At 39.4% G+C, this 13,773-nt stretch overlaps 1 protein-coding gene across 1 annotated transcript; it reads left to right on the top strand.

Moving 5' to 3' along the window:
* Positions 1–10,764: 10,764 nt before the first annotated feature.
* LOC104593117 (peroxidase 5-like) lies at positions 10,765–13,140 on the top strand. Its single transcript, XM_010252812.3, has 2 exons — positions 10,765–11,100; positions 11,736–13,140. The coding sequence occupies exons 1-2, from the start codon at positions 10,873–10,875 to the stop codon at positions 12,519–12,521; spliced, it is 1,014 nt and encodes a 337-aa protein (XP_010251114.1). The 5' UTR covers positions 10,765–10,872; the 3' UTR covers positions 12,522–13,140.
* The last annotated feature ends 633 nt before the right edge of the window (positions 13,141–13,773 follow it).

Below are 13,773 nucleotides of genomic sequence, written 5' to 3'. Positions count from 1 at the left end.
AAGTGAGAGAGATACAGGGAGTTGAGGGAAAGTGCTTAAGGAGTTTCACAAAATTTCTTAAGCACTTTTCCTCAACAGTACTGTTTGTGTGTGTCTCTCTCTCTCTCTTACTTACTATCAAAACCAAACATAGCCTTGGTGTTGGGGCCTTAATAATCATCTCCCACAAGCAACATTTTCCTGGAAGGATTCAATGGGTGATCAAGAAGAGTCCAGATCTGCTACACTTTTTTGGTACACTATGTGGTGTAGAAGCAATCAGTGTGTAAGCAATGTCCCGGATTTATGTGTAAAACTCGGTTACTCTGATTGCTTTGTACGCCACAAAGTGCAGCGAAAAAAATGTAGCAGGTCCAGAGACTCGATCAAAAAGGCCCCACGACCTGAGCTGGCGAACTGATTGCGCATGGTCAAAGTAAATGACATGATCAAAGCATTAAGAACAAAAAGGAGAAATGAGAAAAGATGGCCAGTTCTTTGTGAAATTTACTGTAGCCAGCTTGGGTCCTAGGAGATCATGAACACATTATATCAGTTTTCTGAAAACCTCCCAAAAACTACATTCCATGAGCTTATGCTGAGGAGAAGCTGCACCATAATTAAGCACTTTTTACATATAAAACAACAAATCCAAATTTGCTGATGCTAACTGCTAAGCATGGTCGGTCGGTGCAATAGTTTTTTTAAAAAGTACGTTAAAAGGAATAAGAGTACTCCAGTGATCTCCATTCATATCCCAACTCTCCACAACGTTGGGTGTGGCCTCAGCTTCAGTTGTTAGTTCCAGATGGAACCCATGAACGGTGATGCCATCATCATCTAGTCTATAGTAGGAAAATTTACCACCACCAGTGAAAAGACTAGTATTTATTCATGGAGTGAGACTTGTTCGTACCACCTGTATCTGCACCCAGTCATGGACATCCGTGAAGAACACTAGTTCCTCCACATATATCGTACCGGTACGGTTACCGACACTCACCGTAGTTCATTAATATTCTTTGAGGAGCTTACTATATTAGGGCTCTTGTGCATCAATCTATCAGTTCTACACCTTCACTACCACTAGTGGTGCACAGTATATATTTGAATTTCAGACCACTTTTATGGAATTTACCAATGAATGAATGAATGTAATACAAACCTTTTTTTGTAATTCTCACTGGGTCACCGTTTTAATGGCTGACCCGTCAGTTAGATCATTCTCACCGTCAAAACCATCAATTAACCATGAAAACCCTACCCGGCCCAATATATCCGGCAAATTATAAACTCATCTCTTAATTGTTTTATTTTGAAAACCAATATAATATCAATCCAAATACATCATAGAGCTCTTAAAGTGAGGGGTGGATAAGTTGGTTCGTTCCATCAAAGATGTGGATTCAACTCCCATAACCATCAACTTTCGAGGAGGGGTTTATTTATGGTTTCTAAAAACGAACCAGAAGCAGAACCGGTCAGGGGACCGGTTTCCAGTTATACGGTTCAACCATCTGGGTCGAACAGTTTGACCCATGACATCATAGATAAATTAAAAATAAAAAATATATTTATAAATAATAAAAAAATAGCATAAAATTAAATAAAAACAGAAAAAATACAAAAAATAAAACTATCTAAATAAAAAATAATACAGCACAAAGCACAAAGAAAATATAAAAATAAAATACAGAAAAATTCTAAAAAATACAGAAAAAACACAAAAAAATTCAAAAAATACAGAAAAAATAAACGGAAAAAATAAAACTATCTAAATACAAAAAATAACAAAGTACATAACAAATAGAAAATACAAAAAAAAAACACAGAAAATATTGAAAAAATACAGAAAAACAGAAAAATAAAACAGAACATATAAGGATTTCAAGAAGAAAACCCTCAAAAAATTTAAGTCAAATTACAAGAATACAAAGCTCTATATGTGGATTCAAGAATCAAGAACCAAGAACCATATGAGATCCTATTATTAGTTGGAATCTAATATGCATTGTGTTACTTAGAAATCAAAAGAAAAATCAAACGAACTCCCCAAAGTATCACATTTTGAGCCTGTTGTAAAAATCAAACAACACCTAATAGATGAACTCTTAGAATCATCAATCACTCTGATTTTTAGTTCAGTCCAGCCTCTAAGCAATAGGACTGTTCAAAAGTTTAAATAATCAGAAGTTTGATGTCATTTCGTAGTTTGTTATCCTATTTAACTGAACGCAAAATTTCCTTATGGTAAACTAATTAGAAGAAAGAAAACGTTTGTAAATAGACCCGTTTTATGATCTACCTTCAAGGTTAAAGAGAGGCAAGAAAGTTCAGATCCAAAGAAAAGCCAGTTCTGCATGTTTTGGTTCTTCAACTATGAGTAGTCGGCAAGATGCCCTTTTCTGTATATAATATCTATAAATAAACCCTTAAATCTCTATGTAAAAATCAGCTGCAAGTGCTGCTCCAACTTGTATAATCGCCAATGGTGGTGTTATTGTCACTGCAAACCCCCTGCCCGCCACTGCAAACTCGTCGCCCGCCGTTGCAAACTTACCTGCCGCAACTCTTATTACTAGAGCCTGGAAGTACTGCAAAATACACTGGCCGCCGCTGCAAACTCATCGTTGCCGGTCTCCGTTAATCGTCGTAGGTCGGTATGTATCGCCATCAAATGCTGGAGGTACTGGCCGCCGCAGGTGGTTAGTTGGGTGTGAGGGTTGAGATGAAGGAAGGGTTAGAACGAAAATGGGGTTCTAACCCTAAAGGGCCTAAACGGTTTAGCAGCCCAACCGCCCAGGTCAACGGTTTTTTTACTTTTTCAACATTTTTTAAGAATTTCCAATTTCTAGTATAACCAGACCTGGGGCTGACCGGTTACCGGTTTTTTCAGTCCAAACATCTGGTCCGGTCCAGTTTTGAAAGCCATGAATTTATTAGTGTGGCATTGTTCTATTCAAACGACCCCTATGGAAAATTCGGGCATATCACCAAAATACCAAAAAAAACAGGTTTAGTGACATAAAATATTCAAAGGGGATTTTGTCTGTTAAACCATAACTTCTTGGAAAAATCAATGCAAGGATTGTCATAGGCTTGTTGGATGACAAAAGACTGCCACTTTGAAATTTCATTAACCAATATTTAAAGAGAATAAAGAATAATAGGAGAGGATGTACCCCACATTGCCCCATAGCCATAGATATACACATTAAAATCTCTCAACCCAACCCTTTGCACGAAAGAAAACCCAATGAAAACAAAACTAACCTTGACGATAGAGAGGAAGTTTTAAATAATCTTTTTTGATAATTCTAACATGCTCACTAGGAAGTTAAGAGGTAGGGATGGCAATTTTTTTCATCCTCGACGGGAACTCGATTTCCCCAACCCTGATCTCGATTGTATGTGTGTGTATATATATACATATATATTAAATATATATTATTATATTATTTCTATATATAAAAACATATTTAAAATATTATTTATAACTTAAGTTTTTATTTATTTTTAAAAAACTACTGTTATCAAAAAATATTTCAAGGATTCAGGTCTCCATGGAGAACCCATCCCCGTCGGGGGTTAGGGATGGATGACACATTTTATCCCCGACAGGGATCGAGAAGGAGATGGAAGTTATTTTCAAAATCAGGGTCAGGAACGGGGAATAATTCCCACCCCAAACCCGCCTCATTGCCATTCCTACTAAGAGGAAGAAATATAGATCCGTATATTTTCTTCAATACCTCCGTTCAGATAGTCAGCTACTCCATTTCCTTCTCTCAAAGTATAAAGGAAAAACTACTCTCATGGAGTTAATGACTCTACTGATCTTTCTTAGAGTATAGACTATGGACCATGGGCTTTTAGAAGGATCTTATTGTCACTCTTGATTTCCACAGCTCGTATATCATGTTCATACCAAAGACACAGGCCATCAAGCATTAATTGCTAAAATTTGGGCTTGAAGTGAAGCTTACTACCATAATCCCTTTGGAAGCCCAAGCAGAACCCACCATAAGCATTCCTTTTGAGACCATCACCTCCGAGTTCGGATCTATTTCTCACAGAGCGCACCTCACACCAGCCTCACAACACATTCTGGCCATGGTTCCGTGCTTGTAAATTTTTACTTATAAGGGCCAACTGATGGTGGCTCAGTTGGTAGGTTCTCTGACTCGTCGGAGTAGAGACCTGGGATCAAATTCCGCTGCCACCAGGGGTTGGGGGGTTAAGGGAAAAGGGATGGATTACCCCTGTTGTGGACTCCGGATCTCCTGCCCATGAGAACCCTGCCCACGCCTACCCACAATACACCACCCCCCATGAATTGGAAACATCTCAGGAGATCCGGGCTCCTGTTGTGTAGCCCCATGAAACGAAAAAAAAAATTACTTATAAGGGAAATATTCCAAATGCACACACAAAACATATTGTGAGGTCAGTGTAAGGCGCATTCTGTGAGGAGCAGATCCAAACTCATCACCTCCACTTAAGCCTGGATTGCCCCAATTGGCACTATCAACATTAAGTTTGTAGAAGAAATTAGTAGGGAATTTGCAAGAGACCCACCTCCCCTAATTTAATTTAGTAGGACTTTCAGTGATTTTGAGTAACTAAAGAATATTTTGTGTTAGTGCTGGCTATGTAATTCCGCTAACTGGGCTTGTTGATGTCTCGAAGCCAATTAAAAACCTTTGGATTCTATATAATTAACCCAAAGAATGATTGGAGTTCTTCTTGACGTGGCTGGAAGAGATCTTCTTGAGGCCATTACATCATTGCCAAAAAATATGTAGCTCCACATATTAGGGGACGTTCTAAAACATGAACTGTTTTTCTTGTTTCCGGATCAAAAAACAAATCAAAACCATCTGGTTTGAAATCAGGTTATTTCTTAGGGGGTGTTCTTTTTTCAGATTTTGAGAGGGGGAAAGTTGGTCAATGGGATTTTGGTTCTCATTGACCAAGAATCCCATGTTCTTTTTTTAGATTTATGTAGGGACCAGGGAAAATTTATTTACCCACATCTCCTAGGTGGGTAAATAACTTTCCCACATAGGGGGAAAGTTGTCAACACTTGAATGGGACAAAAATATCCTTTTTAATAATGGATTTTTATGGCTAAAATGGCCATTATATTATTTACATGAGAAATAAAAGAGCATGGGTAAATGCACTTACCTGGGTAAGTGTTTCCCAGGAAAAATTTACCCAGGTAACTGCATTTACCTGGATAAGTAACTTACCGAAAAGCGAACGGGGCCTTAAAACAAAAACACAAAAAAATCATGTCCTTGGTTGTGTATTTTTTTTTTCAAAACTGAAACCAAAAACATGTTCTTGAATCTGGTTTCAAAAACATGTTTTCATATGATTTGTTCAACATCATGTTTGTACAAATCATATAATTTTTAGGGAAATTTCCGATTAGTACCCTGTATTTTAGGCCTAGTGCCACTTTGGTCCACGGACTTTAAAATGTGACAACTTAGTACCCAAACTTTTAAAACGTGACAATCTAGTACCTACCGTAACTAGTTGTAAACCAATCGTTAAGTGGCATTTGAAAAAGACACAAATGCCCTTCAAGTGTTATTTTAGCTTAGTTTGGAAGGAGTGCAAATGCAAATATGTAGAGTACAAAACCTTATATTTTGTATTGTTTTTTATGTATTTGCACCGTACATATTTGTATTTGTACTCTTTCCAAACTGAGTCTTAATTTTCTTTATCAACCATCCAAACATTGACAAAAAATTAACAGTCCCAAATCTTTGCCTTTTCCATTCAAGAAAGTTGGGGTCACGTTTGAGTGGGCATTCTGGTGACTCCAACTTTCTTGAATAGAAGAGGCAAGGATTTGAGACTGTTAATTTTTTGTCAATGTTTGGATGGTTGATAAAGAAAATTATATGACACTCGAAGGGCATTTGTGTCTTTTTCAAATGCCACTTTGTGGTTGGTTAATAGTTAGTTAACAACAGATACTGGATTGTTATGTTTTGAAAGTTCGGGTACTGAATTATCGCATTTTAAAGTTCAGGGACTAAAGTGGCACTAGACCCAAAGTACATGGTACTAATCAGGAATTTTCCCTAATTTTTATACTAGAAATATTGTTTTTTGTTTTAAAAACCGATATTTTGTTGGTTCCAAAAACATGCATGTATTGTTTTTCAAAACAAAACCAATTTGTTTTTCACTTTGAAATAAAAAATAAAGTTCAAGAACATGTTTTTTTTTTCGCTGATGTGGTAATTCCAAAAACAAATGAAAGCAAACACATTCTTGTTGTAGAATGCCCCCTTAATTAGCTTTTGAATTGTTGTTGAGCTAAGCTCGAATAATCTAATATTCAGCTTAGCTCCATTGGTATCTGCCCCTATTTGCAAGGAATTATGGCTTTACATGCATATAACTATTTTATCCTAATAAGCAAAGAAATAAAAAAGACTAAGGGGTTGTTTGACAAGTCGTTTAGCTCAGATGGACAAAGACATAATGAACTTTTAGGGTCTTGTCTTTAAACATCTAAGAACATTTGGTAAGTATCCTAATATGCCATGATCTTTCAAGATATGAGATGAAAGATTTTAGGCAGAAAGACAAGAAGCTTAGATTTGACAGTCACAAGACGCATTGAGCTTTTGCATGAAGATCTGAGCAGCCTGAAGCACGTTTGGCAGATGTCTGTCTTTCCGCTTCTTTCTACGCAAGACTAAAACGCGAAAGACGTAAGAAGCTTCATTTGGAGCTTCCCAAAATGGGTTTTTTGCGTCTTTTCGGTGTTCCATCTTTTGGCGGCTAGATCTTCCGTGCACCAAACGGAAATAGACCAAAAGTCGGTCTTCCTGGCTTGTAAACAGCCGAAAGATCACATGGAAAGGCGCACCAAACAGGCCCTAAAATTTTTGCCATTTTGGTCTTTTATGAGCTTTTTAGGGCATAGGTCTTTCTAGCTTTATATCTTTTGTTAATGCCTAGGATGGGGCCAAGGGAAACAAGGTAACTTCGCTTCTAGCCAAAGCCGATGAATCCAACATGAGAATAAGCAAATAGCACATGTCAGAGGCCCTGGGTATTATCCCAAGGGCGGAGACTCTGATGGTCAAGTTAGTCAAGTGCTTGAGAGGGGTCGGACCAGGGTTGAGACGAGGTCGCTTGGAAGCAAGAATGCAAGAGAGCAAGAGTGAACAAGATGATTTTACCTTGAGCTGGGCACCCCCTTTTATACTTAACCTTGCCATAGAGTGGTTGGAGGCAATTAGAGATGAACGGCTAGGATCTCATCCGGTCGATGCCACATGGTGCCATCTGGGACTTTCCATATTCACCTATATCATCTTTCATTGCTAAAAGGAGAAAGGCTAACCTTTGGTCTTCCAAACTTGGAAAAGCCCAAAAGACTGCAGAAAAGACATGCCAAATGCTCCCTTTTTTTGATAACCCAAACGCCCCCTAAAGATTTGTATAAGACAGAGAACACGAGAACCCACTGATAATATTGAGTTTTCAGTAGGATTTTTTGAAATAAAGTACTGATTCTTCTCTTATAAGATGAAAGATTGGGGTTTAATGGTATACTCAAATTATGTAGTCAGAGCTCGGAAGAAAAAAAAAATTCTTAACCACAGTACAGAAATCGCTTATAATATAAAGAGAAGCAAAAAACAAGGAAACCTATAATACAATATTCCTATACTCACAGGATGGTAGGCTTTTTCAGAGCTCCATATAGAAGGACAATGGTCACTTTCATCTTCCAGAGTTCAAAATAACTTTTATGTGGTAGTTTAAAAAAAGTACAATTATTTACAATATTAATAGCTTTCAAGAATTAATACATATAAACCTTCACTACTGCAGTCTACTAACCAGTTATGGATGCCATAAACATGGGTTATCAAATATTTGGCTAAAATAATCTCATCAATCAGATAACCTGTGCAGTCTAATCTCCGGAGAGCCTTGATCAAGAACCAAGAACCACTGAAACACATGACAAAGTTTCAGTTTCCCAATGGTGTGAATTATGATATTGTTCCAAATCTGAACCCAGCAAACAGACTGAACTACCCCGAGGTTGACTCGGGATCTGCTACAGCATCATCACCATGTATCGGGAACATCTCTCATGAATGAGATGATAGGGGAGATATTTCCAATGCATAGTTGTACGAGCTAGAGGTGTCTATCGAGCTTGGAATTTGATGGTCTGATGGGATCTTTGGCCCAAATGGGATGGTTGGAACTTGGAATTCCTTAGCCAGGAGTAGTAGTGAATGGTGATGGACCTAAAAGCTTCACCTTGAAGCCATAATACAAGTTGACGGCATTCTATTCTAGACTGGGAATTTGCTGATGAAAATTCAGAGATAGACCCATTCTGTAACAAACGTACGATAGGTGCGACTAGTATGAATACCTACCTGAGCCTTGGTATCAGGGCTTACGCCTGAATTGTTGCTGGGCCAGTCTTAGGTCCCAGTGGCGCAGTCTCTCAGTCTGTCAATTTGATTTCCAGACCGGGCTGGGCTGGGTGCAGTTCTTGGACTTGCTTGAATCGGTAATTTTGGGTTCAGCCAATCTACGTGTCCTTTGTGCCAGAACCGAGATTTAGCCAGCATAACTCTTCTAAGGTTCAAAGTTGAAAGTTGAAACAATTTGAAAAAAGAAAAGCAGACCAGAGAGAGACAGAGACAGAGAGGCTTATCTCTTGTGTCGATCACAAGAACAAGATAATGTTGCAAAGAGTCATCATCTATATACTCATCAGAACCAGAAGCTAGCTGTTATTAAGACTTACGGGTGAGAACTGAGAAGCAATGACACTGTATGACTGCATCAGGATTAGCCCATGTGATAGTGCCAACACAATCAATCAACACGATCTAAATTCGAAACCCAGCACCATGACTCATATGGATGGTCGTGATCACTGGTGATGAGCCCACCAAGCACCAGGCCCCAACCCAGAAGCAGAAGCAGCAGGGTGACAGCTCTTTGCAGATTGCACAAATGACCTTTTGCAACAACACTCCAACTTTATACAGGAATTTGGTTGACAGAGTAACTCAAAATTAAACTGTGGAGAGAAGGGTAATCCAAATCCAGCAGAAGGTGACATGACCTTTTGTCAGTTTCCAGATAGCTCACGTCTAGAAGTAGAAGGTAGGGATAGGTATCCCTCTGTCCCTGCTGTGTGCCCTCTCTTTCAAAAGGAAAAAAAAAAAAAAAAAAGAAATTGTTGACGCAGAGAAATAGAATCGTTTTTATCTTATTACATGAACAAGTATGTGGTTGGGGCGTGGGGAGGTAGCAGGTTGGGACTTGGGACTCTCCGACCTTGCAATAAAGCGCCATGGCCCATGGGCTAGCTAAGCAGTAGTGGCACGTACAGTGGAAAAGAATAATTGTGTACATCACATGAACCAATTAGCTCTTGTCTGAATCAATTGTTTTCAGGGCCCTCTTAGCTGTACAGCTTGTCTACTCGTATTTGGTTTAAAACCGTACCCAGTTGGACTTGCCACCACACAAATGTAATTTCTTCAGAAGGTGGCATCATATTGACCACACCTGTATACATGTATGTGATATAGAATATCTCATGCAAGCCAAAGGCATCCTATTTCATAAATTGGTCTTCACTGCCTTTAATGGGTAAAAATCCACTGTTTTCTTTCTTTCTCCATTTCCGATCTTTTCCTTGAAAATGGAAATGGATTTTGAAGAGATTATTTAATAACTCAATATATATACTTATTAAATGATTAAAACCCACTTTTAACAATTTTCAAAATACTTATTAAATGCTCGTTTAATGTATTTATTTATATTGTGCCTACTAGATCTGATCCAGTCTGCACATAGGGGTGCAACTTGGGCGGGCCCAGCCCGAGCCCGAATCGATCCTTGGGCTGGGCTCGGGCCCAAAAAGTCAGGCTTTTTTATTTTTCAGGACGGGCTCAGGCCTAGCCCTTAGGTAGTCTGAACCCGGCCCAAGCCCGACCTAATTATATACATTTATACATATATGTGTATACATATTTGTATATATAAATATATGTATATATATTTGCATAAATATATTTATATATGTATAATTTAGAGGGATCCATTGACCAATCCGAATACATCAAATTACAAGGAGGACTGGGTTCGGATTGAGAAAGTTGGGCTTGACCTCGGGCTCAGGCCTTAAACCTAAATTTTAGGACCGGGCCTGGGTTGACCATAAACCCGACCCAACCCACCCGACTTGCACCCCTATCTGCACACCTCTGTGAAATAAACAAAATTGGGCCACCCAGTGGGTTTTCATGTCCAGGCCCAGCTGTGACATTTCGTGTATGACAAGGACCAGAGGGTAGGGCAGTAATGGTCAAGCGAGCAAATCAGACGATCATGTTACCCAAGTAGATCGAGATCAAACAAGAGTAATAGGGGAACCGAAAAGGAAAAACAGAGTGGACCAAAACAGAAGTGAGTAGTAAATAAAGATCAGCACGAATAAGAATGACTTTTATGTATTTTTAATGGAAGGGTTTTCTTGAGAATATAAACAAAGTTTGTCCAAAAATAACTAACTGCAAAAGAAAAAGATAATTGATGTAGAATTAGTAAAAAAAAAAACATTGTTGAAATTAGCTAATCGTGTAGTCGTGTGTTTGTTAGTTGGGGAAACGTCAAACTAAATTGGCCGACCGTCTCCGACCACCAAATTCATGAAAAACGTCCACCCTAACAACCAAAGACTCCTTCTACGCGGGTGCCAACTTTGTATCCATAAAACAAGGAGAAATCTATGCTCTGCTCTTGGTATAAATTCTTGAATTGTTGTCGTTCCAAATTAGCCGGCCATCATCACCAATTCCAATCAACATGAAGGCCGGTTCCGTCATTACAACAACCTTCTTTCTCTTGCATTGCCTCCTCGTTCTGTCGGAAGATATTGATCTTGACGGCAACCATTTACATTTTGGATTCTATAACAAGACCTGCCCGCAGGTGGAGACGATTACACGTCTGGTAGTGGCGCAAGCCGTGAACAAAAATGCGGGCGTGGCCGCAGGCCTTATTCGACTGCATTTCCATGACTGCTTTGTCAATGTTAGTTCCCTTCTCTTTCTCTTTACAAATTACGATCTTTGTCTGTTTTGAGCTTAAAATGTTGTGTGTGTGTGTGAGAGAGAGATGTTTAGATTAGCTTGCAGGGCCATTGCTTGTTGCAGTGGAAGGAAAAGTGCAATGATAAGGGTCCATATTCAACCCACCCCTCCTAAGAAGACCCAGATAGCTAGAACCACAACATTGGGCAATGGCTGATTTATATCTAAAAAAACTTGGAGCTTGTATTTTGCTTTGTCAAGCAAGCACAAAATATATACGTGCAGAGAGCTAGCTTTGTAACTATAGCACTAATCTTGAGGCTTCTCTTGGACATTAGATGCGTTATTAACGCTGTGGGTGGTGCTAGGATCATCTAATGTTGCTTACCCTTAGATGGGTTGCATTTGTTTGAAGTGATGAGTGGTGGCATGGTATCTGATGACTATCTGCCATGGATGGTATGTCATCACTCATCAGATGGAGATTGCACATTGTTACATTTCTCAGAGAAAAAATAAAAAAAAAAAAAAAAGAAGATGCAAAGTGATAGATGACCAAAGTATCAAACCTTCATTTGAACTTTGAAGCCGTGACTGACAAGGGACAATTGTTACTTGTGAAATGTGAATTCACAGGGTTGCGATGCCTCAATTCTGTTGGATGCCACCCCGTCTGGAGAGCCAGTAGAGAAGGAAGCCACGGGCAATTACAAATCGCTACGGGGATTGGAGGTGATCGACGAGATCAAAGCCCGTGTAGAGCAATTCTGCCCTGGCATTGTGTCTTGCGCTGACATCCTGGCGTTTGCAGCCCGCGACGCTGCTGTCATTGTAGGCCTCATTCCCTACAAAGTCCCAGCAGGTCGCCGCGATGGTCGGTCCTCCCGAGCCGCTGACGCAGCCACCGAACTTCCTAAACCCACTGCAACAGTTGACGAACTAACGAAGCTCTTCGCCAGGAAGGGACTCAGCCAGGAAGAGATGGTCACGCTCTCCGGGGCACACTCCATAGGCGTTGCTCACTGCCCTACCTTCGCCTACAGGCTATACAAATATAGCCCAACAGTGTTGCAAGACCCAAGTTTGGATTACATATTTGCTTCTTACTTAAAGGTAAGTTGCCCAATGCCCGGGACTTTCATGGCAGATTACTTCAGTGAAGCAACCATCCCATTCGACCAGGCCTCTCCCACGACGCTGGATAACAAGTACTACCTGGGTCTCAAGCTCGGGAGAGGGTTGTTGGAATCAGATCAGGCTCTAATGAAAGACAGAAATACCAGTAAGATTGTGGAAGAGTTTTCCCTTAATCCCACTAGTTGGTCCCAGAAATTTGGCAGAGCCATGACTCGGATGGGGAGAATTGAGGTACTAACGGGAAACCTAGGAGAGATAAGGAACTACTGCCGATTGGTTAACTGATGAAGTGATTATGATGATGATGACAATGAAATTCTTCTGTTTTTTCCTCTTCCTTCCTCCATTGACATTGAATCATACATGGGTTATTGTGCTTTGTGGGTTTGTTATATCATTATATGCCATACTAGATTTAGCTATTTTTTTAAGAATAAATGTAATCAATGCCATACTGCAGACCTGCTACAAACAGAGGCGTGTACATAGGTTGAGGTAGCCAATCAACAGCGAACACGCCAGTGATCCGTGCGCATTGGGAGTCTGGATCTGCTAGTGCTAACTTCAAAATGCTGGCCACATCACATGACCCTGCAGCCACAATGAGATATGCTCCCCCACCATGTGCGGCTAGTGTCTTGTGGTGAGCCCATGAGCCCATCCAAACTCGTAGCAGCATGAGCTGTTTGGAAGCCTTTATGCATATGATACACTAGCAGATTGAACGCACGGGATATTTGAATATCTAGTGATGTTGTAATATTGATAAAGAATGGTTGACTGAAAAAGAACCTGTAAATTTGCAGTGTCATTCTATGTCGATGTTTCTATGTGTTCTAGTGCAATATTTACATTTTAGAGAGATTAAACATTTAGCTGTGAAAAAAAAAACGCTATGTTTGTCTATATAGTATTGTCTTTGATCCAAAAGGCAGGTACATATATTCCACTTCAGGTGAGTTATTTGGTTTGCTTTTTATACTGCTTCAAAAGCAGCAAGGGTTATAGCTTCCTCTGCTGGTGCAACCTTCAGTTGGGTTCCCAGGGAACAAAATGCTGTAGCTGATACTTCAGCAAAATCTGGAGTCCATAGATCTCTTTTGTATAGCAATGACTTGATGCCTTGATGCCCTGTTTTTGGACTCTGTTTTTGTCTCAGACTGTAGAGCCTTTGGAGATCATCTTGTAAAGATAATTTGCATCAAAATAGGATTGAAATTATAAACATTAGAGGGCATGACGCATGTTAATACGTGCAAATAAGGTAAATTTAACAAAGTCAACATTTCTAAGAAAGTAAGAATGAGGCGAACAAAAATTCAATTTGACCATTGGTTCTTGTTTAGAAATCCTACCTGGTATATATAAGGATATTTTAAACTTTAAGTGCAGAGTAAGGGTGTCAATGGACTGGATTGGACAGACCAACAAGATATAGCCAAAATATTTATTAGATTGGATTGGACCTGGTCCATCCATAATAAATTTATATTGGATTGGGTTGAATTAATCCAATATCTGGTCCAATGATATGAGA

Source organism: Nelumbo nucifera, chromosome 3, assembly GCF_055504915.1.
Source record: "Nelumbo nucifera cultivar China Antique chromosome 3, China Antique-T2T, whole genome shotgun sequence".
Lineage (NCBI taxonomy): Eukaryota > Viridiplantae > Streptophyta > Magnoliopsida > Proteales > Nelumbonaceae > Nelumbo > Nelumbo nucifera.
Note: the sequence above shows the minus strand (reverse complement) of the source record. Positions and strands in the feature narration are given on the sequence as shown.

What these genes read in the sequence shown, in the direction of transcription:
- LOC104593117 (XM_010252812.3), top strand. Translation starts at nt 10,873, where the DNA reads ATGAAGGCCGGTTCCGTCATTACAACAACCTTCTTTCTCTTGCATTGC. An exon ending in TCCATGACTGCTTTGTCAAT is followed by an intron (nt 11,101 to 11,735) that starts GTTAGTTCCCTT and finishes GTGAATTCACAG; the next exon opens with GGTTGCGATGCCTCAATTCT.